Genomic DNA, 27,228 nt, shown 5'->3' on the forward strand with positions numbered 1-27,228 from the left:
CAGACCCTATGTGATGCTGCTAGGAACACTGAAATAGTAAAAAACCCCAAACCTGTAAACAGGATGGTACACTGATAATCCCATCTTAGCCAGCCACAACTTGCTTCAATGCTCCTTCACACTATTCATACAGCAAAACCCATTTTTAATACCCTTTACAGATCACAGTCATCTGTGAGAACATAATGGAACAAATTAACCATTGTAGTATTACAGATAGACACAGGCTGAGATGAAACAACTGCAAAGAGCTTCCTGTCAGCTGTGATTTTTCATTCCCTACCTTATCAAAAAAATAAGAATAATGTTAAGTATTTTTTAGAAGCTCTGTCTCATATAGAATAAAAAGTTAAAAGTCTTGATACTTTTAATCTAAGATACCAGCTTGGGTTAAAGCTCAGATTTCTGTCTTTCTCATTTAAATATGAAACTAAAGTAGTATTTGCAATTGTCCTTTCTGAAGAAAATAAAACTGCTCTGAAGTATATCACACTATAACCTAACCTTCTCACTACCTCCATAAACAAAAACTTAAGAAGCAAAAATTGCATTTTACATTTAGATGGTGCAAAAATTAAATTTCACTAAATGGGTGAAGGCTTAAAGAAGTCAGAAGCAACCTTAAGAATCAATATTTTTTTATTTACTGCTTGGTAGTATAAAAGTTATATATAAACTATTTTGTTAAAAATACATTTTATAAGCAAATTTAAGAAAAGCAGACTAATATGGCAATATCCATACCCCTACAAAATAGCAGTGTAGTGTTAAAGGCAATGAAACAGGCACAGTTCCTAAATCCTCTCTTACTTAGGTAGCAATGCATCAATTCAATTCTTGCACATATCAGATCTTATAATACCTTACATAATTACTTTATACAGGTAAGCAATGTTCTACATATACAACATCTTTCCATCCCTTTTATTCCACATATTTTCAATGCAATCAAGATAGAAACTACTTTTAAAATAAGTAAAAAAATACATATTATTGTTTAAACTTTCTTCCAACATTTTGCCATTTATTTGTAGTACAAACCCATCATGTATCAAAATACAGTATCAAGACAAACTGCCTTCTTTTTAGAAAAAGTTCTGGGGACAGTCTGCAGCTGTATCTTCTTTCTGAAAATTATTTGAAAACTGCTCTATCCTCCACTGCTTCCTTTTTCCATTTAACATTTTATACTCAAAGTTATCAATCTCTTGGAAACTGAATGCTCACTACTACAACCAATACTAATTAAATCTTCTAGAAATATTCTTCACACAAATAATCATGTGAAGCTTAATGTATGCCTGTAAGATGACGTTGGTGTTTATGCTGTAGTTAAATATTGAAGAGATTTCACAAGCTGATTTTAAATTTATGAGAGAAAGGAGCAGTGCTAAACACTGAAGTTAGAGTCCTGGCCAAACAGTTATTTTGGGTTCTCAAGGACAGACAATTATCTCTAAAAATCTCCATTTTAAAAAGAACAATAAAACATTTATTATTTTCAAAGTCTGAGTGGGTAGTGGTGGATTTTTATGGCAAATATAGCATTGCTGAAAGGTACATATTGATAGGACCAGTCAGTGTCTTGTGGATACACAAGAAGGAAGGCCATCAGCAGCACATACTTGCAGCAAGAGTGAAAAAACTTGATGTTTCCTGACAAGACAGGGGAATAATTAATACACAAGGAAGAAGAATAATTTTGTACACACTGATTGTTAACACATAAATCGATGAAGAAACACAATTCTCAGATACGAAGGAGAAACAGAATTCAGAGCACTTGTATTAAAAAGATTGAAGGTATCAATTTAAAATAAATCCATTCCAAAAACATACACTGATTTTTACTGAGTTCATAAAGCAGATTAAGTTATAGTTCTCAGAATATAGTGCAATCTCTAAAAAGCATTATATTAGAGCTTATATTCTTAGGCACTCAGAACAAATGATATGATTTTCTATTACGCAGAAAAGTTTGCTGAAGTATTACAGAGATTTCCCTCCCCAAAACAAGTAACAGGACAAAGCCAAGATCATAAGTAGATACAGAGAATTAACATCACATCACCATGGTAATTTTAGCGTTAAAACACACTTAAAATATGAAAGGAGTGACACTGGCTTAAGATTTTGGTGCCAATGAATACAACTACCCTCAGTCCAATATAGTCACTCTGAAGCACTTTAGTATATATTCCATAAATTTTTTAATGCCCAATATTCCATATCCTTATCTAAGGGTTGAAATATGCTGCCTTAGCTTAATAAGGAACCTGTGGGTAGAACAAAAAAAAGAAAAGCAAAACTATTAGGCACTCTTCAAATATGAGTCAGCAGTTACAAGAAAACAGGAGAACACAAGGCCTTGAGGCAAGTAACCTCACAAGAGCTCATCCAACTGCATAGGAAAAGATGCTCTTCAGCCTATGTTAAGTATTAAGGGAGAGGTACAGGTCTGGGGAACAACAATTTAACTTAACAACTGCATATAACTGAACCAGTCTCTACTCTGAGGTACCCTGCACGGAGTTTGAGGGTTTATGTACTAAAGGCACACATGCAGATTTGGCTGATATAATTACTTCCTTGTATGTTTTACTTGGCTACAAGCAGTTAGATTAAAAGAATATTTTCATCTTTCAAAGGCTGGCTTTTATCTTCAGCAAACATTTGTCAATTCTGGAGTGGGCAGAACAGAAGAAAAATCCAGACGGACCACTGGGGCGAATGCAGTTTATCCACGAGGTAATTGGATTACTCTTAATATTGAGCTCATAAATGCTTGTCTAAGTACAAAAAGAGTTTAAGACTTGATAAAGCCTTTACCTTTCCTGTCCAAAAACTTGTACGTATGTTTCCTTTCCAAGATGAAGCCATTCGTTATGATGTCCACACAGCTCAACAGTATTTAAGTGTCTAAATCTCACTATTTTACTGGTCAAAAACCATTAAGTGTTTAATCTTGCAGGAATGACATCACAGAACCTGTAAAATGCTACATTGCCATAAATACATTTCCTTAAATAGTATGCATCTCTTGGGAGTTTTCAGCTTTCTCCTAAGTGCTTGCAGACAATCTTCTAAAAGCTCCACCTGTAAGAGAAGAAAATACTTCTAAAAATAAACCTAAATAGCAAAATTAGTTTTAGGACAGATACACCAATTAAAAAGTTAGCAGGTGCTCTGAAATGGAAAAAAAAAAAAACCACAATTGCATGAAGTAGTTGCCGTGCATTCCAAGTTTAGCATGTGAAATCATAAACAGGAACTAAAAATTGAGCTAGTACTCTTGAAATGCAAACACAAGGACAAACTGACAAATCACACCACAGTGCGAAGCACTACAAATGGAAAATGTTAATTGCTTCAGTGTACTAGTACCAGCTTCTGTTTACCCAGTAGCTTAAAATGGATGTGCAAGAGTTCAACTTAAAGTTTTGATTTCAATTATCAGCTGCATATCTACTACTCTTTTTAACGTGCCATTAAGCATATTTGAAATAAAATTAACTGATGAAATGGAGTCTGCTGAGAACGTGGACCCTGAAGACATAGAGAAGACATGCTACAACTTCCAATGATGCAGCCAGCAAGACGCTAGATAAGCTGAAACACTGTAGAGGTCACTTCAGAACAAGTTAGTTTAGGGGGGGAAAAAAAACCCTGGACTTGAGAGTAGCAGTGAATACAGGCAATCAGCAATGCTACTTCATTCAGGTACTGTCCAGCTCAGGAATTCCACCTCATACAGGAACTCTCAGTAATAGTAGTTAAAGTCAGCCACAAGGCACAAATCTACTGCCTCTGAATGACAGAAAAACCTTTCCTGGAAGCAGTTAAAAACACATTTATGTATGCCTTCTTCCTATGCATCTGAAGATCTGAGTCAAATTCCCCCAAACCATAAGCTTTAATCAGAAATGTATTGACTAGAGACGCAAAAGTCTTAAATGCTGTTTATCTATTCAGTTTCAGTAAATTGGGCTACAATTAATTTAATAGAAGTCTGAAATAAGAAGCTGAAGTAAAGTCTAACTACCACCTGTTTACACGTGAACAGCTTCTCATGACAGCAGACAAAAACTGATCTAGAACCATGCTAGAGAACAGTATCATACCCTTTTCCAAGCAAGATCTGCTTACTTTTTTTAGTGCAAATCAAACAGACCTGGCTAGTTTCCCAGATGATTTACAAAATAGCTCTGTTGGACTGGAGAGACTAGCTGAGCAATTTCTCTGCTATTAGAACATTTGTTTTCAGAAGGGCCAAAACTTTAATCCTAAGGGAGGTTGTACAATAAAAAGCCGCCATAGAGGGACAATTTTTTTATAGCTTTACTATCATCTCTCTCTAGAGAACAGCTTATTTTTAAATTAAAGTAGTAATGGTTTAAATTTATGGAATTTTTAGGTAATTACAGGGAGCAGCTTCCCTATTTAGGAAAGAACAAATTATAGAGAAAACTGGACTACAAAACATTGAGTGACTTCAAAATGATGGGCTTTTTTTAATCAAATTGCACTGGAATTTATTTTCATATATGCCCTATTCTTTCTATTTCTAGGCTTATAGAGAAGATAACTAGCTTGCCTTTAAGTAGAAAAAAAACATATTATGAACAACCTGATGAGATTTCTGTATCTCTCACTAGAGATACAGAAAAGAAATAAAAATAGTGACAGAACTAACAAAACAATTAGCTGGGTATGGAAATGCCAATTTAGTGAAGGAAGATGTTATCTCCTACTGCATTTAGCTAATATTGATTTTTAAAAAGGGAAGAAATAGAAACCACACCAACATAAAAAAACCTTGAGCACAAGGACATTATTCTGAATCAGAAAATAAGAGTACCATTTGCCTTTCCATGACTTTCACAGATTTCAGTGCCACAGCGAAACAGCAGCCACTAGGCACCTGTGAATTGCCAAGATGTGCTACAGATCAAAAATCAAAACACTGGCACAGACAAGCCATTGTCCAGTCTGGTCTTATGAATGTCCAGCAATAAAGATGCTGATTCCAATTTCTTAATTTTTGAAACCTGAACTCCACCGTCTTGCAATTTAGCCTATCGGTGTCTTCTTACTTTACTGATGGGGAAAAAAAAAAAAATCAATCTACTTCATTACCCTCCATAATTTTTTTATTATTTGGAAGCATACCACATCTCCAAGTCTCTCTTCCTCTACAGCAATGGGACAAAAAACCTGGGTATAATTTAGTGATGAGGCATAGAGGCCAGACAGATACACTCAATTCAACAGTCAAACCTGTGCTGCCAGTAAGGGTTGGGAGGAAGCAACCCACTGCATACCAGGTCTCTACTTTAATCTCAAGATACTCAAAGGCACTTGAGTCTTGCTGCTTTTCTAAACAGACCCAATTTCTTCGTGTGCATTTCCCTCTTTCATTTCAGGTTACCAATAGTTTGACACAACATAATTTTATTCTCTCTCAACATACAGAGTTTCGCACTGTGCATTTTGTTCACTTTCTTCAAGTCCAGTACCTTTACTATGTCACCCCAGAACCTTTCTTCCTCAAGGGTCAAGTCTGACTTTTGAATCACATTTGTGTAAAATCACCTTTCCCCTTTATATTATCCATCAGCATGTCATCAAGCAGAGCCAAACCATATTAATTTCCAGGGTTTTTTTCCCCCCCAACATTTTAAACTGCTTAAAAAAAAAAAACACCAAAACCACAGTGAGGATTGCACTTCAAAACCATGCCGGGCATGTCTTTCACATGCTTAATAGAGTAACTCAAGCAATTCACTGAAGTTTAATGACTCACAAGAAAACCCCAACCTTAGTTAGGTCTTAGTTAGATCCCTGTGAGATCAGCAGTTTCATGTGACTCCACTGCTATTAGTCAAAGCTCCACAGATCTATCAGAGAAGTATCTAGTAAGCAACCATCTCATATAAGCATGCAGTACAAAGCAGCAAGCATAAGGAAACAACTGTAGTTATTGAATAACTGTAGTTATTCCAGTGACACAACTGTCAGCAGCACTTGTTTGTTTAGAACAATAAGCACATTGCCACTAAATCCGAGCCATTGTTTAATGCCAAAAAATTAATATGCAGGCATTTTACCTGTTAGACTAGAGATGCCACACCCACAAAAGTTATTTCAACACCTATTCTAATTACAAAGTCTGAATAAACAATTAGATAAGGATTTGGTGGTTAAAAAAGCCTTTCCTAATTTATCATTAACTGAGTGACCACATGTAATTTTTGCAGACTTGTGTAGAGAATTTTGAAATTGAAAGATGACTTTTCACACAGAAGTGATGAATTTTCAACTGTACTGATTACTCTCACATATTTCACAACATAACACTTTCAGTATGAGTTCCAAACGTTCAAATGTTTGATACCTGCATTTACTCTGAGCTTCTCCTCTCTTGCATTTCCTGTTTCACAGGTGTGGCAGGTGCTTCACTCACATCCTGTTTCGCAGGCATGGCAGGCATGTCACCATTGACACCCTCCACACCAGTAACGGACATCAAGCTTTTCCGTTCTTTGGAGTTTGATTTGTGATCCACTTTTGTGACTCGAAATCTGAGGTGAACAAAAGAAAAGTTCACTTGTATTTCCCCACAGATGAGTTAGATCATTCTCAGGAGCAACAGCATGGGCAGAAACAAAATCCCAGGTCCCAAGAACGAGATGTCAGAGCAGACATCTACACGGACCCTGCTTCACTTCAGAGCATCTTCCTTCCTATCACCTACAGGTATTTCTAGTACACAATACTACTGAATCACACTTTCTCAGAGAATTGTGTTTTGAAGCAGAATCCACAGACTGCATACCACTTCCCAGAATAGTAATTTTCAAAGACAACTACAATATAAGGTAGGAATTAAAAATAACAAAGAGAATGAAGTCATTTCTATAGCCTCACACTTACTTGAGAAATACCAAATTCACAAACAGAGAAATGAATTAGTGTGCAATTCTTGTTTCTTTTTAGTCTGTAATAAATGAGCAAGAGTCTTAGATTTACACCCACAGTAAATCTCCCATCTTTTCACATAGTTCTTAAAAAAACTCGCATTTACTTCTTCCAGAAATAACTTCAGTCTAATAGTAACAGGGTTATAAAAAAAAAAAATTACTGACCTTATAAACAGAGCAGAATCAGTGGATATCTGATCCAACACTGGCCACTGTAGCATTCTAAGAAAAGTAGACAACAAAATGACCTAAGCCTTACCTTCCCACAGAAAGGACTGTAACTTCTCCAATACGACTTCTTCTGTTCTCTTTAGATTTTTGAGCTGGCTTTATAAGGTGCCATCGCTTGTGACTACAGCGAGTACAAACATCCTTTTCTACCACTCCTCCAACAGTATGGAAGTGATGGGCTTTACAGCTGTGTCTGAATGGAACAACACCCGGTGACAAAGGAGTCCCTGGACTCACTGGACTCTCAGGAGAGGTAGGAGATAATGGGCTGTAGGAAAAAGAAATAGAGAATTTAATGTTTACTATAAAATAATTTTTTTTAAAAAGGAAAATGTATTAAATCCAACCTTCAGTTATGTCTAGTGAATAACCAGTTTTTACAGGAAATGTTTATTTGCAAAGATGTCCACCTTACGGTTTCTTCCGATAGCACATTTTTGCAGTTAAAATCACTTTCACAAACTCATTCACCTGCAGTCATGTGGTTAAGGTAGTTAACACGAAAGACCAAGAAATTTATAGAGGGAAAATATCAGGCTAAAGTAGAAGATAATAGGTTACATGAATTTATACTGATGAAGACATTTTATAAGCTCATTACACACATGAAAGAAATACCTCGGAAACTGGAAAGTATTTCAGAATTATTACAGGATCTTGGAACTTGCAGAAGAAGAGCGTAGTCCTACAATATTGAAAGGAGGCAAAGCTAAAATGCATACCACAACAACAAGAGGAAACAACATCATTCAGTTTCGGGGGAAAAAATAAAATATTAAGCACCTAAAAAGAAAGAAAGAAAAAGCAATACAACCTCCAAAAGGCATTTAAGATTATCTAATTGAATCCATGTTTTTCCGCTAAAACAGAAATACAGATAGCATAGATAGAAACTAGATGTACTTTAGCATCAATTTTAACACTGTCTTGTAACACAGCAGGCCAGAGCTCATGAAAAGTGAAGTAACTGGAGAGTAAGGCAGCACACCTTATAAAAAAAAATTAAAAACACATACAGAAAGTGATATATCTGATTTCTTTGCTGTGAAACTGGAAAGACATACTAAATGTGGAGTTTTTGGTCCTGGTGATATCCAGTGCTTTAAATAGTTCACTGGGTAACAGAATAGAAGAATAGCTGAAGTACCCATAGACTTTGGGTCACCCATAGCATCTGTAGAGGTTAAGACAAGAAGTTTGAACGATGAGAGGAGAACGTGCATATGAAAGACATTCACACATACACAAATCTTATTAAAAATACTGGATTTGCATTATTACAGTAAAAACAACACGAATTCTTAGGGTTTTAGTAGAAAGCCTTTACACAAACCTAGATTAAAAAGCAACAAGACAGATGACCATTCTTCAGAACAAGAGGATCATGAACTGAACATGAATCATTAACAACGTTCTTGCTTTAAAAAGACAAAACAGTGGAAATAAGAGAAGTATAACCTGTGAACCTAAAATTACATTACTCAGCATTTATCATACCACATCTGATCCTACCATGCAGATTTAGAAATGTTATTTCAAGAAAGATACAAACAAACTGCAGAGACTCCAAAGGGGAACAAAAAGAACAAATTAAAGAAGTAAAACATGCCAGAGAAGACTGGGAGTTACTTGGATGTTCATTTTCAAAATAAAAATATTGACAGGAAATATTTAATGGTCTTCAAATAAATAAGAAAATGCTATTAAGGAAAATAAAAGTTGTTCAATAACTGAAGCAAAGACAGAACTAATGGCTTCAAGTGAAAGAAATGTAGATTTTACTCAGCCATAACTATTTCTATAATTAGGAAGTTTCACAGTGCAGTGAACTCGCAAAGAAATACAGAGAATTTCTACTTGATTACAAAAGCTTCAGAAGTGTCTGTCAGATTCTGTAATAGCAATCATTTCCCCTCCTCCTTATTCTTCATATTTTAATTCACTGCTGAAACCATAGTCTAAAATGCCTAAGATAACATTACACGTGCCTATGGAAAAAATTCAAATAAATATTTCTACAGAAACATAGAAATTTGAGAAGAAATCCCTTTGGAAATTCAGGAGGTTTTTTTCAATAACCAAGCCACTCACCATTAGAACAGGTGTTTAAGCATTTCATACTCAACTCTTTGTTTTCTGAAACTATGTATCCCTTTTATAGGTGACACAATACTGCTTGAACTTTCATCTCCTCTGCCTTGAACGTGAACACAGGGTTATATAGGAAGAGCATTGAGTAGTCTAGATATAACTGAAGTACTCACGTACAGATACAAACACTTTTACACGTATGTTGCATCTACAAGTTCTTTTACACATGCAATGCATCTAAGGCAGAGCTGCTTTCTCTACGTAAGTTATCAGAACAGGTGTGCAGTGAAAAATCCTAAGAGGTAGGTCAACCAAAGTCTATTGTCACAATTATAAAGAAAAAATTAAACCAAAAGGAGACACAGAAAAAGATGTCTCAAGTTAGCACCTATACAAATGAAATGAGTGCTATTCTGTTCTTTGAAGCCAGAGGAGCTTTGGGCTAAGCCACCCTGTACCTAACTTCACCCCAAAGGAAACCAGTATTTGCAGCACCTGTCAATCTTTAGCCCAAAATGCAGTAAAACTGTATCATGCACCTAGAACACATAACCAGAAAAGCCAGCCACTAACCCAGGGTGTATGTTTAAAGTTAAGGACTCAGACACAATAGAAAATCATAGTATTATCCTCTTAGCTGGTAACTCAAGCAAGCGATGTAGCCTTAGAAGTGTTCAGGAAACAAAGTCCTTTGAAAGCATATGCTTTTAGTTGCCTCAGAAAACATGCATTAAAACGAGGAGTAATTACCTTTCAGGTTCAAAGACACTGCTATCTGCTACCATGGCCTTTAACACATCAGCATTTGCTGTAATGAGAATAAACAGAACTCTTCAAAAGTGAACCATTCTAACTTTATGAAAAAACAAAACCAAAATTAAATTTTCTCAAAGAAATTTAATTCAAAAGAAAGATGATTGCACTATGTATCTCCAAAAAGGCACAAGAGAAAACTGCAGAAAAAAAAGTTAATATAATTCTATGAGTAGTCTTAACATGAGCTACTAAAATTGTATTTTGTATTGCACTCAAAGCTCCATCCCAGTGCAAGCCATGAAACGCAGCAATCTACACAAAACTTTTGAACGGGATCTCTGAATCACCTCACACATTTAACCCAACTTCGGACTAAAAACATCAGTCCAAGTCAGCCCTACAAAATGCAAACTCATTATCAACCAAGAACTATCAATTGCCCACTTCCTATCATGAATTGCCTAATCCCAATCTCCAGGAAAAATACACAAGCTCAAAGCACTAACAGTATAGGAAAAAAAAACAAACAACAGAAAAAAAATTTTGTGCAAACACAAAAACTTTTCCAGAGGACTAGTCTTCATTCAGAGGTAATTCAAAGCCAGTTCAATGTTAGAACTCTGATTTATACAAATGTAAAATTAAAAGGCTTAATGCTCTTGTCCTACAACAATATCCATTCTCCTAACCATTTATTCTATTTGGCAAATACATTCTGAACTAACCAAGCATTGCGAGGTGTGTTTAACTATGGTTTTGTTTTCTCAGGCACATCTTCCTCTTTTATCCTTTACTTTGCACACACATGCAGATAACACATACAGAATTCAATATTAGTGCTATATACCCAATTGTCTCAGTTATGCACAAGCCTCTCAGGAGACAAGAGTTGCAAGAATCACTTCAGGACAAGAAGTTTAATCTAGTCAAAACATAAAAGTTTCCACAGGCTTTAAATACTGCCACTAAGATAGCACATTGAGTTTTTACTTCACAAACAACGCAAGAGGCTGAACCAAAAAATTCAAATACCTAAACAGTTAAAGTATCTGGAAATGCATGACCTGAATTTATCATACAAAACAATTTTCAAGTAAGCAAGAAAATTCCCTATTGCCCTTGAAGTTATTGCCTTGTAAAGACAATTTCAAAGAGCTAAGAATGAACAAATTGGTTATTAAATGAAAGCACACGAAAATACCATGTATCAGACTATTAAAAAAAATATTTGTTATAGAACAGCATCACAAGTGCTGCTAACTTCAATGTCACAATACTATACCTTCATTTTTCATGATGTAGTTAACAATTTGTCCCACAGTGTCACTATTCTCATGTATAGTTTCATTCATTTCTGTGCAAAGAAATAAATATGTTGTCAGTAGCTTGGCTTTATAAATCAAGAACTGAACTATTTTAAAAACAAATAGTGATTTAAAAAGTCACAACCAAAACCAAACACACACCAAAAGAAACTACATTTTAAAAAAGAAGCAAGATCTGTTGCCACTATGGAGGGAAAGTTTAGATAAGACTTTACTGTCCTTATTCAGTAAAAACTATGAACAAAAGTTTATCATCTGTACATCAGCCCAAACAAATTCAGCTAAGAACTAATTAAGCTCAATATTTTCACAAACATATTTCAAAATTCCTTCTCTAGCTAGTAAGGAGGAGACAAACAAGAGAGCAGCATTTCTAATCCTAACAACAGGAAAGAAAAAAAAAACAAAACATTAAACTGTCTCAGATCACTATTCTAAAGCAGGTACTATCAGCTTTTAGCATGAAGGGGATTCAATTTAAGATTTTCACCACATCTACAAGGACATTTACAATTGATTATTTTTTTTAAAACTGAAACTTTTTGGAATATAATGCATCCATTAACAATATTAAAAGCTTCCCTAGAATAACCTGGAAAGACTGAAGAAGATCAGCTGGGGAACTAAAACAATGAAGAGGCAAAAGTGTGCCCTTCCCTAATAACTGCAATTATTATAATGGTTAATTTTTAAAAATGGGAGGGAGGAAGGTTTGATAAGCTAGGCTCTAAATTCTTCTCCCATGTAGTAAACTAGGGGCTTCCCCACCTCTGTACCCAGGCTTCATCTTAATACCTGCTTCTCTGCAATGTAACTTAGAGGAAGCCAGCTCCTGCCACTGAGACATAGGGGATGTCCTCGTTTCATTGCCACTCCCCTGTTCCGCTCAGGGGAACTAACAGATCTGACAGTTCCACCCACTGCACAGCTGCCCCAGGCACTTAATGCTTAAGAACACACTGACACATCATTACTGCACCACATGGGTCTACCCTTACCACGGAGACACTGTAATTTGCACTCATTATGAACCTACTGAAAGAAATTAATTGGGAGAAAGGAAGAGGAATATTTACAAGTGACGTGACTTTTGTTTTTACTCACATTTTAAAATGCTATACCATGTTACTATAGCCCTTCCTACATAACACCGTTTTTTCCCCCAAGTACAAAAAGATGGGAATAAGGAACAATAAAAACAAGGGCATAAATAAAACATTAGGATAAAGACAAAGGCATCTTTAAGGAAAAATTTTAAGTGGCATTACATAAAACAGAATGAAGATATTCAGTCCAAAGGCTTGGTTTTATAAAGAGAGGGGAGATAAGAATGACAGCACAACAAGAGGAAATTAAGATTGCAAAACATAAAAACTAAGACTTTAGGCTTTAAATGGCAGTTTTTTGCCACTTCTCAGCTAGCACTATGTACACTAATACTTTGTTATTAACAGCATGTAGAATGCAGAAAAAGGATCTGGTGACTCCATCTGTGGAGTTGCCAACAAGTACACTGATACTTTTATCCCTCTGTAAGTTCTTACTCAATGTTAGCAGACTTGCATGGGAAAGCAGAACACTCCTAGATTTGACTGGCAAAGATCAAACCCCAAGTGACATGTAATAACAAAAACATTATTCTTAACACTGCTTTGATGTCAAATATAGACACAGAAATGACAGAAGGCCCACAATAAATTATTTCATAGTAGTGGCAATGTACAGAAATAGGAATTTGTTTATTAGACTTGATTACCTATTTTTTCATCAATTTTTTCTTCTTCTATTTCTTCAGCTTCTGTTGTACAACGATATCCTTTTTTCTTAAGGATATGGCAGATAAGGATCCCCAAGAGACCCATGATGAAGAAAATAGGAACCAAAGCAAAGGCAATATACTCTAGGTGCTCAGCCTTGCCATCATTGCCATCCATTTTAGTTGCCAAAGTAGTTGTCTGTAAGCCACGGCTTGACAAAACCCACGGAACCTCTCCACCTATGTAAATCAACAAACGCATGTATCACTATACACTGTCAATCACTTGAAAGAATTCAGAAAATTACAAGCATGCCCAAATCCCCACAGTACCTTCTGCAATGACGAGGACAACACACACTCTACTGGCCAAGAACTTACACCAGAAACAGCAGATATTCCCTCTTCACCAAACAATTATAAATATCTAACATCCAAAAAGCCTGTGTGATATTTCTTCAATACAACAGTGAAGAACCAACCATATTGTAGCCTGACAGACTTGTAATCTCAAATAGAGGGCTCACATATTTCACAGAAGAATAACACAACCATTGCTCTTCGTTCACATCATTGAGGAAAATGCTATACCATTCCTCCAGTCCTAAGTTCATGCAAAATCACCCTTAAAATGTGGATCCTTCCCTAATATGAGAGTAAATACAGGATTTAATATTGACCTTTGCATAGAAAAATTATCAGGTGTGAAAAAATAGCCTTGATCCTCATTTTTCTTTTGACAGAAGGAATTCTCAAAAGAGCGAGCATCTACTCCCTCCTCATCAGAATAAGGTGGGCTTGTTCTTTGTTTGTCTGAGATTTGGAAATCATTTTGTATTTAAACTTGAAATGGGACATGAAAGAATTCTTTTTGCTTGCAAAGAATTTAAGCTGAAGCATTGTCACACACTATATCCACAACTAAGCACTTTTGTTTCATTTAAGTTCTGAATTTCACAGATGTAAATTCCATGTTATAAACTGGGATTCTGACCTATCAAAAGTATAAAATATTTACATTAGAAGGGACACTTGAAGTTCATCAGTCCAAATGCTGCGAAAAGCAGCACTGATTAGATTAGTCTTTGCAGGTAAGCTCCATCCAGATGATGAACATTCCACATTTCTGGACAATCTCTTCCAATATTAACACACTTTTATGTCCAATATACACAAAGAAACAAAAAACTCAGTACCTTCTCACATATCAAATATAAAAGTATAAAAAGTTCAATAGCTCAGATAAATCCAAAATTACATGTTGCGTACTCAAACCCTTTGAAAACCCTTGGAGCTTATATACATTCCCCACATAATAAAAACTCCAACATTACTATCCCCAACATGCATTTCTACTTTCTATTCTCCTCCACTCCAGCTGAAAACAAGTTTTTTTGAGTAGGAAATAATGACAACCAGAAAGGGTTAGTTCTTTATCCATCTACTTCAAGATATTTCCCATCTACTTGTACTGAAATGGACAAGGAAATTCACAATTGATCCATTCATCAAACTCATTGAAGAATAGAAGAGTCACCAGAAAACCATTTATATGACAGGGACACTTTCACAACACAAATGTCTAGAATAATAATCCTTTCCTTTCAAAAACAAAAAAATGGAAGCCTCCACAAATTTGCAGAAAGAGCATTATTCCACAGACATCTCCTGCACTGGCTGCATACTAAGTTGCTTTTGGGAAACACCAGTAAGGTCACAGACAGCAAAGAGAAAATTGGTATTTATCCTAATTTTTTTTTTCTTTCTCTAGAAACAGAAAATATTTTAAAATATTTCTGAATTTTTCAGAACAGTCTTGAATTTTCAGTTGAGTAGTATGCAATACACAAGACTTGCTCAAAGTGAAAACAATGGAAATATTTGAAGTAACAACTGATAAACCCCAATTAGCAAAAAACTGATGTATTAAGCATTTTGCTAAAATAATTTTCTAGGAAATAGGAGAAATGCAGAAAATGTAAAGAAGTGCAAACAAATTACTAAACAGATCTCAAAACTAAATGTTAAAGCAGAATATCAGGATATTTGCTTTGGACAAAACCAGATGGTCTAGTTTGCTCCCAAAGCCAAAGAGAAAACTATTAACTTTTAAGAGGCCAGCAATCCAAATGACTGTATGCAGAATTTACCAACACGTAACCTTCAGACCCTCTAACGTTTCATATACTTTCAAGGCAGGAGAAAAGCCATCACACCGGAGAAGTATTACTTGGATGACTCTAACATCTCAGAATCTAAGAAACCAACTGAAATAGTCTAACATCACAAGTTCTTAAGGGTACTGATAAATAAGCACCTTTCATGTTCAAATATAAGACAACAGGCAGATCCTTTGGATATTGTTGCACTGTATGCCGAAACAAGTATCTATTTTCTCCATAACCATGGCAGGCAATTCCCACCAAACCTAGAGAGCAAGGAAGCCTCACCACATGGCTAGAGATCCATGCCTCAGGCTTTCCAAGTCGTGGTTCACTGCAATTCCTCTAGATGCAAAGGGCTTTAGGAGGTCCCTTCCCATTCAGCTCTCTGTTACCCCATCACTGTGCTCCTGACAGACTGTAGTCCTGAAAACAGTTTTAAACTGGATTACTGAGATAACCAGGTTTTAAGAAAAAATCCACAAAAAGTCTTTAGTTTTTAAGCAGTCATTTTACTGAATCAGTATAGCCTGAGGTTTGGCAAACTCCTCTATTAAGACAACCCACAGACTGAGTATGCTGAAGTGGGGAAATAATGAGTGAGGATAGCCAAGTACATGCAGAACAAAGTTACCCAGAGTAATTGTAACAAGGAGCCACAGTCTCAGAGTATGTTCAAAAAATAAGGGCAGTATCATTAATTATGTGCAAAAAAATTTTAATTGTGAGGGCAGTGTTCAAGGTCAGGCTGGATAAGACCTTGAACAACCTGGTCTAGCAAGGAGGGTTGGGATCGAAAGATCTTTAAGGTCCCCTCCAGCCCTGAGCATTCTATGATTCCATTAAGAAAAAGTATAATGTCCAAAGTAATTCTTTTTCAATCATCAACTTGATCGCCCCCCCACCATGACACAGCCGCGGAAAACACAGATACAATTTAACACCATCACCACCCTCCAGAAAAGCAAAGGGTCAGGAAACTACTCAGGTTGAGATTTCCAGCCTACCTAATGTGTAATACCTGTAAAAGCCTATACGCAAAAACCCACAGTTTGAATTTGTTTTCTGTTTCTTTTTCTTCCTACATAATCAGTTTTACGATTTCTGCTTGTAGACTGACACATGAAACACCAATGAGAAAATCCTATTAGCTAAAATCTCATCTGTGGTCAACGGGTGATGATAATCTAGACAAATGCTCAAATAGATACAGCCTATGCAAGTTGAAAGGAGAATTGTGCCCATATTGGCATTTTTTTTACTGACAGAAGACTGTTGAAAAAAATCATAATTTATCAACTGAACGCTCTTTACCATAGATTAGTCTATTAATAGGGTTAAGGTTCACATAAGTTTTCAACTAGGAAGGAAAATATACTTAGAAGTATTTGTTTCATTTAAAAATTCATTCAGTTAGATAGTTCAACTTACCAGCTTATTTACATAAGCCTATGTGACTCCTTTGGTTGTAATTAGATACCTAAGAATTCAACTCTCCCATTAAAATTCAACAAGAAAGAAACATTACTAGTAAAACATTGTAGCAATAACATTTCTATAAAAACAAGTCATATATACAAAGTCCAGAAACTGCTTGATGCCATTCATTTTTTGCTCAGACAAAAAAATTCACCAGAAGCAAAGCAAAAATATCCTAGAAGAAATTAACTTAGCTGAATCAAATACTAGGTGCTGTGTAACCTTACAAGCAGAGCAAAGCACTCAGCTTTCATTATACAACAAACTACACAGTCTGCCCTGAAAACCTCAGCAATTATGACATAATGCAAAGCCAAGACTTGAGTACCTAAATGGGAAATACATTTTATGACATAAGTCACAGCCACATCATTCTCTATTCCCTTTCCTCAGAGGCACATTATGCTTATATCGGACTGTTGACAATTTACCTTATTCTCATGATGTATGCTGCTGCTTCTCAATGGTTTTAATCAGGCCACAGCAATCTTCCTTGACTTGAGTCAAGTCATAAAAGAATGATTTGTTTCAGTCCTTTGATGTCCTGGCATTTTTATACACCAGTCATTGTATACCAGTTTACATATGAAAATTACTTGAAGATATGATCTAAATGAAATTATTAGGAGCAATATTCAGCACATTTTGTAATGCTTAAGCTGTAAATAATAAATTGCACTCATGCTACTAATTCAGATCCCATGTACTCATTTGCTTAAAAATTAATATATGCCAAGTACTTAAGTTGAATATTGCCTGCCTTTACTTAATCCTTACCTAAGAAGTAAAATATAAAGATAGTCAACCTCAGACAAGTCTTTTGGCTCTAATCACTGTTACTCAGATACAAAGGTAGTGTTCTTCCACCTCAGCAATTGCTCAAGACAATTTACAGCACCTTCAGGAAACAGAATGTAAGAAGGAAAAAAGTTAGCAGATAAATGGAAAAATATTTCGTAAGTCATTAAATTGCAGTTTTTACATGGCATAGACAAACTCTTCATAAAGCACATGAGAAATATCTAATCTTAATCCTATCTTGCGTGAAGTACTACTCGGATTCTTGAAAAAAAAATCTTCTTAATAACCAAGATCAAAACAATTAAGCTCTTATATTAGCAATATACAACTCAGCATTAAAATAACGCAGTTTTGCTAAATCTCCTATACTAAATCTAAGTATAATCTACACCCACCTGATTACTTCAAGCACATTCCACTTGTTTTTGTATTGTTTAATTTACAAGGTGGCCCATAAACAACAATGTAATCTTCTCTCTGCTCTACTGGTAAAGAATCCTATTTAGTTACTCTGGATTTTGCCCATTATGCCCATGCCATTTACCTTTTATGGCATGCCTTTTAAAAAGGTTTATTTACATGTTATTAAATTTATTATTTGAGCAATCCACCTGCTAAAAATAAGTACATATATATTCACTATCTTCTTGTCTATGAAGTTTAAGGAGTTACAGGATCATATTCCCTGCTTTTAGGCATGAAAATGAAACAGATATCAATCTCACAGTATACAGAAACAAATTATTGTTGGCCTTAATGCTAATTAATATTTAAGCAAATTAAATATGATCCCATACAACCTATTTACAAGACAAATGAAATATTATGGTATGGCAAATGACCTGCTCAAACAGCTAAGCATAGCTGGAAAACATGCCTCAGTAGCAACATCAGCTTAGGCTGATTTCTCCCCCTCCTCACCATTAATGTGCCACTCTACCCATCTGCAGAAAAAAGGGCCATCACTTAAGGTTCAAAATAATTAGAGAATATCATTTGCATGGGAGGGTTTTGGTTCTTTTGGGGGCTTTTTCGATGCTTTGTCTTTTCCTTTCCTTTGTATCTGGATCACTTGGGGTTCAGTTCACCACAGAGACCTACACACTCCTGCCAAAAGTATTCCTTAAGGTTTTTGAGGCAAAGTCACAAGGAGAAATGGTCAGACAGCCTGTGACCCCAGCTCCCCCTGCAAGGAAAAGACACCTGATGATGATACTTAGTGCTTCATCCTCTCCTGGCTCTAGAGGAAGTGTATTTTGAACTACATTAAACACTAACAACAGTTCCTACCTCCAGGACAGATATCAAACGTGGATGGATCACAGAATGATTTGGATTGGAAAGGACTTTAAGGACTATATGATCCCAACCCTACCAGCATTGGCTAGGACACCTTCACTAGATCAGATTGCTTAATCTGGATGTGCTCTTTCATTCACAGCATTCATTTTAAGTATCATTTAGTGTAAAACTTCTTCCATATTAAATTATATGCTTTTAAATTCAAGCATAAAAATATAAACTCCTTGTTTATTAGCTCAATTTCCTAAATATAGACTAATCTCAATAATTTAAGAAACTAACTTTACTTTTAAAATCTCGAGTTTTAGTGAAGTTAATTCAATGCCAGCTTGTATCCCCTAGCATTTCAGAAGTGGTGGGTATTTCTTTAAAGGAAAAGAAGCTCTAAATCAGTTGTATACTTTCATTCAGTACCTTCAACTTACTCAGAGATAAAGCATTCTATTAGAGCTGCTGTAGAAGTATCTATAAATCAAATTTATTTTTTCTTAGATTCTTAATTCAGGTGCTTAGCAGGGAAATCATTTAGGTAAATCATTGCCTCTGATGGTAATCATGTATTCATTTAATACACGTCTTTAATTATGTTACCGATAGTAAATTTAAAAAGAACAGTTTGATGCAATTTCAAAATAAATATACTTTTTACTAGTTATCTGATTCAAATAGTACTTATCTGTTGTGGACACTATAGTCAAATTGCTTTTGCAAAGCTAAGCCGATGAAATTACTACCACTTTCAATCACAAGACCAAATATATCACTGCCCAAAACACACACACAAAAAAATCATTAGGAAACATTAGGGCATCTCTGCCTTACTAGTCAGGTGGTAGCTATAGAAGAGAGAAGACAAACTAGAAAAGTCGGTAAAGAAGAGGTTAAAAAAAAGTTTATTTTCTAGAGAAAAAAACTTTTAAGTGAGGAAAACCTATTCTCTACCACTTGCTTTGTCTATTGTTCAAGGAAATTGTACTTTAGGGAATATGCTTGAAGTGAATAACAAAGGAAAAACCTATCATCGAAGAAGAACATTCAACACATTTGTGAATTCCACTTAACTTCTAGCTTCCTTGTAGTAATCAGAACCTACAACCAGAAATGAAATAAGCAGGAAGTGAGATGACAAGAAAGGAAGCCACATGATGAAGGAACATACTGACAACTAATAACACACTGCCAACTGCCTTCGAGGTTAAGCAGGGCTGATTAAGATTTTCTGTTAACACCTCAAAGCCTTCATCAGATTTGTCAAAAGCAGTATCTCAAGAAAGAGAGCAGAAGGATCAGCGACGTTTCCTTAAAGCTCATTCTGAGTGCACCGACTTTGTGAACACCAACAGCATGACCCAGGCAGCAAGTCTCAGGCACAACCCACCTGAACACTAACACCAAACAGCATCCATGGTACCCAACATTGTGTTCACAACCATAAACCACCAAGTTTTTCGGAGTCACTCACGCTGGAGCCTGCGATGAGTCCTTACATTAGAGACAAAATCTCTGACTCACCAAAGTCCCTACAAAAATTTTGACTGTAGGCAAATTTTGCAGGAGGTCTGGAAAGAGAGCTTTCTACTCTGAGACGTAAGTCTCCACACTGACAAATTCTCTGCTAATGGCATTTTTTTCTGAATTACACATCCTATCAACATATTCAGTAAATTGTCAGCAGAAAGTTTTAGACTGGCTTCTTTAAAAGCTGAGGGTAGGGTGGGATTCAGAAAGGAGGTAGCTGCCAAGTAAGGCAGGTCCTGCTCGCAGCAAAAAAAGTACAGCTAAAAGTATTACTGTATAATGCATATAAGACGCAACAATTTTGCGTGCTGAAATAATTGCAACAAGCATTGCAATCCTCTCACAGCCAGAGAGAGCTTAAGAACCAACAGGGAAGATTAAACCTAATCAATCATCAGTCACCACACCGTGAAGGCATCCGACATTATTTATAATTCAATGACAAGAAAAACAAACTAACAATATATAGAGCAGTTTTGTCCTGTTGAGAAAGGGAAACATTTAAATATAAAGGGAAGTAAGGTTTAGTCTGCTCTTTGAGCGACACAGTATGTGGTTTGATAATGCTGCATTAACATACACAGATACAAAAAGCTTATGGTTCACTGTTTACCAGTACTAAATTGCAGTGCTTCTGGTGTAATTGGTTTGGTTACTACTTGAGCAGCATATAGCTCCTATAGCAAAAATACAAGAAACTGGTGAGTTACATTTGCATTTCTATAGGAAAATTGTTCCTCAAACTTCGGTTTTCAAATAAAACACACCCCACAAACAGCTACAGTACATTTAATAAAGCACATTTCACCAGTATGGCCGTTAAAAAGCAGTGAAATAAAATCCTTCCTGGACACATCAGCTATTTAGTATTATTGTATATCATTGGTTAAATTTACAAGTGCAATTGGCATCTAGTGAGCAGCACTAAATCAATGCCATCAAGCACATTATATCAATGAATTTATGCACACTAACAACAATCCTCCCAAGTATACAGGAATCAAAAATCAATTTTAACCTAAACCAATGTATTTCCTGTGTGAAGAAGTACACTGTGATCTTGAGATACAGCAGATACATTGACAGAAAACATTTGTAAAACTCTGAGAAGAAAATTCTTTCATAACTTTGCATTTCTCGCTAGACTTGCCAACTTTTAGCCTGCATAAGTACAATCCTTTTCACCTAGACATAGAACTAAATTGCTGCTATAGTTATTAAATCCTACAAATGCACATAGCATACCCAAGAGTTCTCCATCCACCTTCAAGCTCAATAAATCCTAAGCACAAACATTTGTAAACAGTCTGTATAAACCAACATACACACATCCTTTAATTTAGTCTGTTTACAGCCTCATCAAGATACCACTACTAGGTAAACTGTACAATAATCACAGCATGTATAAACATGCTGTAATATGCTGAAGTAACAGCCAAAGAGCAAATTGGTTTTTACCTGTTAAAAAAAAAAATACACATACATATATATATCGAGGAGAAAAATCCAAAATTTCTCTCCTCCTCCTACCTTTGCATAGAAAATCTCAGGTCCTCTGATAGCAGCTCCTAGTCAACATAAATCTGAAATTCAAGGTGCCTAGTGATACTTATTTCTTTCCACCTCTCCTGAAGCACGGGATGACAAGCTTTCCATTCCTCTTGCTTTCAGAAAATAAACAGCAGGTAGTAGGTATCTCAAACCCTTATGACCAAGCTTGCCTGCACCAAGTAATACATAAATGGAACGCCAGAAAGAAAAGAAACATTCCTGGATTTATTCATTGCTAGTAAGCATGGCCATCTTAACTGTTTCCTCTAAGCTGAAAGTTTACTCTCAAACAAATTTACTCTCAAACACTCTTACTTATGTTATACCACCCAAAGGTAATACAGCTGATCAAGCTGAAAATGAAAATGAGCATCAGTTTTTTTAATACAAGTGTTTGAACATCACGGACGGTTGCACCAAAAAAAGCACTTCAGACTATACAGGCAATTCGGTTTCATTTTGAGATTATTAGTACCGCAACAGTTGTGGTTAGACATAAACAAAGAAAATGTCATTTTAAACTAACTTCCTCTGGTGATTGTATGTGTACAAGAGCTCTTCAGAGTTTTCGAGGGTTACAGTCAACTTTTAGTTTTCAAAACCTAAAGAGTAAGCCAAGCTTAACCTCACAAGTGAGGGTAAAATAGAAACAATTCTTTAATGCACTTCTATCTTAAGAGCCATCCGATTCCAGTTAAAGTGAATCAGCCACGGAGGAGTTGTCAGACTCGAGCTCCTACAGCTCATTACAGTTTTAAGGTTTTTTTTTTTCCTCTCGCCACTCCTGGCCATACCCTACTACATCACCAGGCCGGGATGTCGCGACAGTAAGCACCGTGAGATCGCTGAGGGCACTCGCAACCCGCCCGAGCGGGACCCGGCAGAGCCCGCCCGCCCGCCGCGCTCCGCTGACAGGAGAGAAACTTCAGCCGCTGCCGCCGCGGAGCCGCTCGAACGCTGCCCAGCCCGCCGCCCCGGGCTGCCCCGGGCTAGGGCGGAGAGGGACGCGCCCCTGCCTTGTCCCTCTCCTCCCCCGTCGCCCGCAGGGACTCGAACGCCGGGGACCCCGATGAAACCGCGTCGGCCCCCGGCAGAAGCAGCGGGGTCAGGCTAAACATCCAAGCGGCGAGTGAGGCCGTACTGCCCAGCGAATTCACAGCCCGCGGAGCGGTACAAGGGCCGAGGGGGTCGCGGATTGAAGCGTCCCACCGCGGCGAAGGACCGAGGCCGCAGCGACCCACCGGGAACGGAGCTGTTGCCCAGCCAGTCACCCGTCAGGCCCGGCGATGGCGCAGTCGGCGGGATCCCGCCGGTCGCTGCCGGAGCCATTCCTGACGCGTCGCCCCGCGCTGCTCCGCGCTGGCAGCGGGGCCGCTGCCGCCCTGCCCGGCCCAGCCCAGCCCAGCGGCGGCGGGGCGCGCCCTGCCCGCACGGCGCCTGCGCGGGGCCGCCGGCCCGGGGCGGTGCTGCCCTGCACGCCCGGCCTGCCGGAGCTGCTGTGGGGGAGCGCCGAGCAGGCGGGCCCGTGCCCGGGCTTGACGGGGGGCGAAGGCGTTTCTTACACACTTTAGTGGGGCTTGCCCCGACCGCGCCCCACATTAGTTTAGTCTTGCAGCTCCCAGATGTGGTTTCCTGGTCCCGACAACCGCAACGCTGGGGTGCAGCAAGGGGGCAAGAGGGACGCGGGGCATCGTGTCCTGAAGGGCCCGAGGTGACTCCTTGACCCGTTTGCTTGCCATCAGTCGTGTGCTACAATGGCTCTTTAGTGCCTGGGGTGCAGTGCCACCCTCATGGAGTTGCCCACGGGGGAGCCTCTCACCCAGGCAGGCTTGGGTGTGTCTCTCTGTGCCTGGAGCCTGTTGTCACAGTGGCATGGGAGTTGCTGTAAGGGCAGGGCACCGCACCTGCCCCGAGCAGCCTTGTGGAAGTCGTTGCCACCACTGCTGCATTATCACCAGGGCACACGAGCATTCTGAAACTAAATGTAGGCCTGTATTCGCTGTCCCTTAGCGTGTGGGGGCATTGCTTCCACTCTGTTGCCTCTTCCCATGCCCTAAGCCTGAAATGAATGCTTTCTTCCTTAAATCTTCACTGCTAAATTCTAGCTTAGTTTTATATTCTAGTAAACTAGCTCCCATGCTTAGAGCTTGGCCCATTTTTCATTTCAGCAACTACAGCTGGACTCTTCTACTGACATGGCATGAAAGACTTATTCTTGTACCAAGGCAGAGGCAACTATAGCTTCCCAGTACTTCCAAATAAAATACTCTAAATTATTCTAATCTAAATAATTTATTTACTTGCTATTACTGATTTTGAATACCTAAGGTAAACACCACTCATTTAAGATACAGTGTTGCCATAATTATAAAGACAGATTTTTCAATGGGTTTTTTCATCTGGTACCAACATTGCATGCAGAAATACCCTTATCAGCCCCTAACTAGACCCATCCACAGGTAGATTCAGAATACCAGACTGCCAGCTTCCCGTTTGGGACAATCACCCCAACTGATATTTCCTCCCTTCACTACCTCCCTGTCTCCTTCTCTAGTAAAAAAAAAAAAAAAAAAAAAAATCAGAAAATTATGTTCTGAAAAGTAGTACATCAATACCATTTTTGCAATAGATCAAAAAATAAGTGCTCTGGAAATAATGAAAGTTTTAGCCCTTTTCCTTTGTGCTTGACTGTCAGTTCTATTCATGGTACTAACTGTAGCCATTATTTTTTACGCAATTGTTTTTTTCAGAGATACAAGTATTAAAAGATTAGAGTGATTCAGTATCTGAGATGTTTATAGTTGGAAATACCTCTTCTCAGTCAGGAAGATAACCAAGAACATGAAAACTCAGATCTTTTCTTACTACTTGATATGATGTTGGGTTATAATTCTCCGATGCTCTAGGCACCAACTTGTCGGGTTGTCTTCTTAAATGAGCCAAGCAGCTAATAGTTGCTATGAAGTTGCTAATGTGCTTCTGCAACAAACAACTTTATAGCAACTACTAGAAGCACATTAGTCTCAATAGCAAAAGAGTCCCAGATGCTAAAGTCCATGTTAAGTTTTGGTATAGAGTCCCAAATAGAAGCAGAAGCTGTTCCCAGTGGTTCCAGCAGGGCCAGTGTTGCTGCAGCAACTCCTATCTTCTTTGGGTATTGATGATGGCTGCAAGAGAGCAGGAACAAAAGCAAAGCAAACCAAAAGCAATGGCAAAAAGCACCAGCTCTCCCCAGTGCGTGTTCTTACATAGAAACTTCCCAACAAGCTAAGACACAGACTTGGACCACTACTTCTTAACCTTTTAGAATTCTGGTTTCTTAGCATGCCAGGCTATGTATAAACTATGTATATGGTCTGTCTTGTTCTATCTGAAAAATGTAAGCAATATTCTTACTATAGTTTTATGATGTCTAAAACTATGTTCTTGGAGCCTCCACGGAACCCCTAGTATCTAAGACTATGTTTTTCAACCTTTACTATAAGTCACACTTCTACTCTGGCATTTGAGACCTTTTACTAACTAGAAGCACTTAAAACTCATTCCACTTACAGGCTTGCTTGCTTATTCTAAAACTTAAACTTACACCTCTACAAGCGAGTGGCTTAGCATACCTCATTCCATCCAAAGGCTTTAATTCAATCCTTGCGCTCTGATTTCTCTCTGAAGAATTCAGAGACTCCTGACTTACTGACTCCAACATCACAAGACTTATCTGTTTATTAACCAAACTAATGAGAAACTAGCAGAACTGTCCTTTTCAACAGAATGGGAAGTCAAGCAGCAGGATACAGGGTTCTTTGCACTTTTATAAACAATTGTTTTAAAAGCAATTATTTCTTCCTCTACAGAAAGTACTGCTGCTCACCTGAGTTGCCTCTGCTCTGTCTCTGAAATTTTTATTTACTCTTTTATTGAGGGTGCGGTTCTCTGATAACTGTTCTCAGTGTCACAAAGGTGACAGACGTGGAGAGAGACACAATCTTCCTTTTCTTTTGGGTTAAGTGCAACACTGTAGATCCCAGCTCAAAGGAAATGGCAAAATGCAGTAGGATTACTCAACCATGTCGGCCCCCATGAAACAAGGTAGGCTTTAGTTCAATCTCCCTCTGACTGTAGAAAGAAAGACTTTTAAGATTAGAGAACTAATCTGGGTTTACGTGCAGGGAATTAGCACAATTTCTGAGGCAGTAGCTTCCTGCTCTACTTCATCTCCTGGAACACCCCTTGGGAAACTATCAAATTAGCTTTGTCACTAGAAGGGCTGTGAAACCACCTGCCAGCTTTTACGAAAAATAATAAATCTCACTCAAAACATTAGTAAGTTTTCTTAGCAGTCTCAAAACTAAGTTTCAATGACGTTTAATTGGCCCAATCTATGTTAGTTATTTCCTCAGCTTTCCAGGTTTGTTCAGTTTGTTCCTATTACTAGAAAATACACTCAGTTGGGAAACATGCAAGCAGTTTTTCTATGGCATAGTCAAGAAATTTTCTTTAAATAGTATTTGGCTTTACCCACTACTAATTCTTGAAATTTCATCTCCAAACTAAATTCCAGTGTTGACTTTTTTTATTGGACGACCTTTTTGGGATTTCATTTTTATTGGTAATAACAAACCAGACAACTGTCCTCATTTGTAAAAGTTACAGAAAGAATAAACATTGGCAGAGGTAAGTAGAAGACAGGAACCATTGTTTGCACATCTTAAGTAGTGTGGTCTTAAACATCAAAACAAAAAAGTGACTCTGGAAATCCCATTTATCAAGCCCTTTTATGTGACTTAATGAGATACATGATACTGAACTAGCAGGATGCTAATTTCACAATTAATTATATATATTTGTAATCACATATTGAAATCCATCTATTTGAAGTATGCACAAATACCTCCATGTAAAACTAATCAATGCTAGTGCTAGTAAAACGTGAAAAATTGAAATTCTCTTTGAAAATCAAATTATACCTATTCCCACATAACTTAATTGCTCAGTTTTATTAATAGAATCACAGTTAAGACTGTCTCTGTTTTCTAAGCATCCTTTCTACAATCATTCTTTGTATGTATTATCTATATATTCAAGGCAAAAATACTTCCAAAATGTTTTAAAGCTTCATCCAAATGCTAACAGTATTTAAAACACGTATATACATCAAAGAAGCACTCCTTGGGAGAGGTAACTTACCTGACAGTGGTTACTTTACACCTTGTGTATTTGTTTATGGAAAAGTATGTATTAAAAGTAAAAATTCCTAGACCCAGACAGTATAACCCACC

At 37.4% G+C, this 27,228-nt stretch overlaps 1 protein-coding gene across 7 annotated transcripts; it reads right to left on the minus strand.

Moving 5' to 3' along the window:
- Positions 1-621: 621 nt before the first annotated feature.
- RELL1 (RELT like 1) lies at positions 622-23,363 on the minus strand. Of its 7 annotated transcripts, XR_015803065.1 has the most exons (9): positions 23,194-23,345; positions 13,140-13,379; positions 11,341-11,412; positions 10,053-10,110; positions 7,240-7,479; positions 6,395-6,581; positions 5,818-5,897; positions 2,830-3,096; positions 622-2,276 (listed from the first exon to the last, which is right to left on the minus strand). XR_015803065.1 is itself a non-coding variant. In XM_014871012.2 (7 exons), the coding sequence occupies exons 1-6, from the start codon at positions 23,279-23,281 to the stop codon at positions 6,401-6,403; spliced, it is 879 nt and encodes a 292-aa protein (XP_014726498.1). In that variant the 5' UTR covers positions 23,282-23,363; the 3' UTR covers positions 622-3,096; positions 6,395-6,400. The 7 variants fall into 7 exon arrangements, 1 of the variants encoding a protein (XP_014726498.1); XR_015803066.1 differs by lacking the exon at positions 5,818-5,897; XR_015803063.1 differs by having other exon boundaries at positions 622-3,096.
- Between the last annotated feature and the right edge of the window lie 3,865 nt (positions 23,364-27,228).

The sequence above is a fragment of the Sturnus vulgaris genome, chromosome 4 (assembly GCF_052056855.1).
Source record: "Sturnus vulgaris isolate bStuVul1 chromosome 4, bStuVul1.hap1, whole genome shotgun sequence".
Lineage (NCBI taxonomy): Eukaryota > Metazoa > Chordata > Aves > Passeriformes > Sturnidae > Sturnus > Sturnus vulgaris.

What these genes read in the sequence shown, in the direction of transcription:
- RELL1 (XM_014871012.2), bottom strand. Translation starts at nt 23,281, where the DNA reads ATGGCTCCGGCAGCGACCGGCGGGATCCCGCCGACTGCGCCATCGCCG. An exon ending in GGGCAACAGCTCCGTTCCCG is followed by an intron (nt 13,380 to 23,193) that starts GTGGGTCGCTGC and finishes TGATTTACATAG; the next exon opens with GTGGAGAGGTTCCGTGGGTT. An exon ending in ACAGTCCTTTCTGTGGGAAG is followed by an intron (nt 6,582 to 7,239) that starts GTAAGGCTTAGG and finishes TGTTCACCTCAG; the next exon opens with ATTTCGAGTCACAAAAGTGG.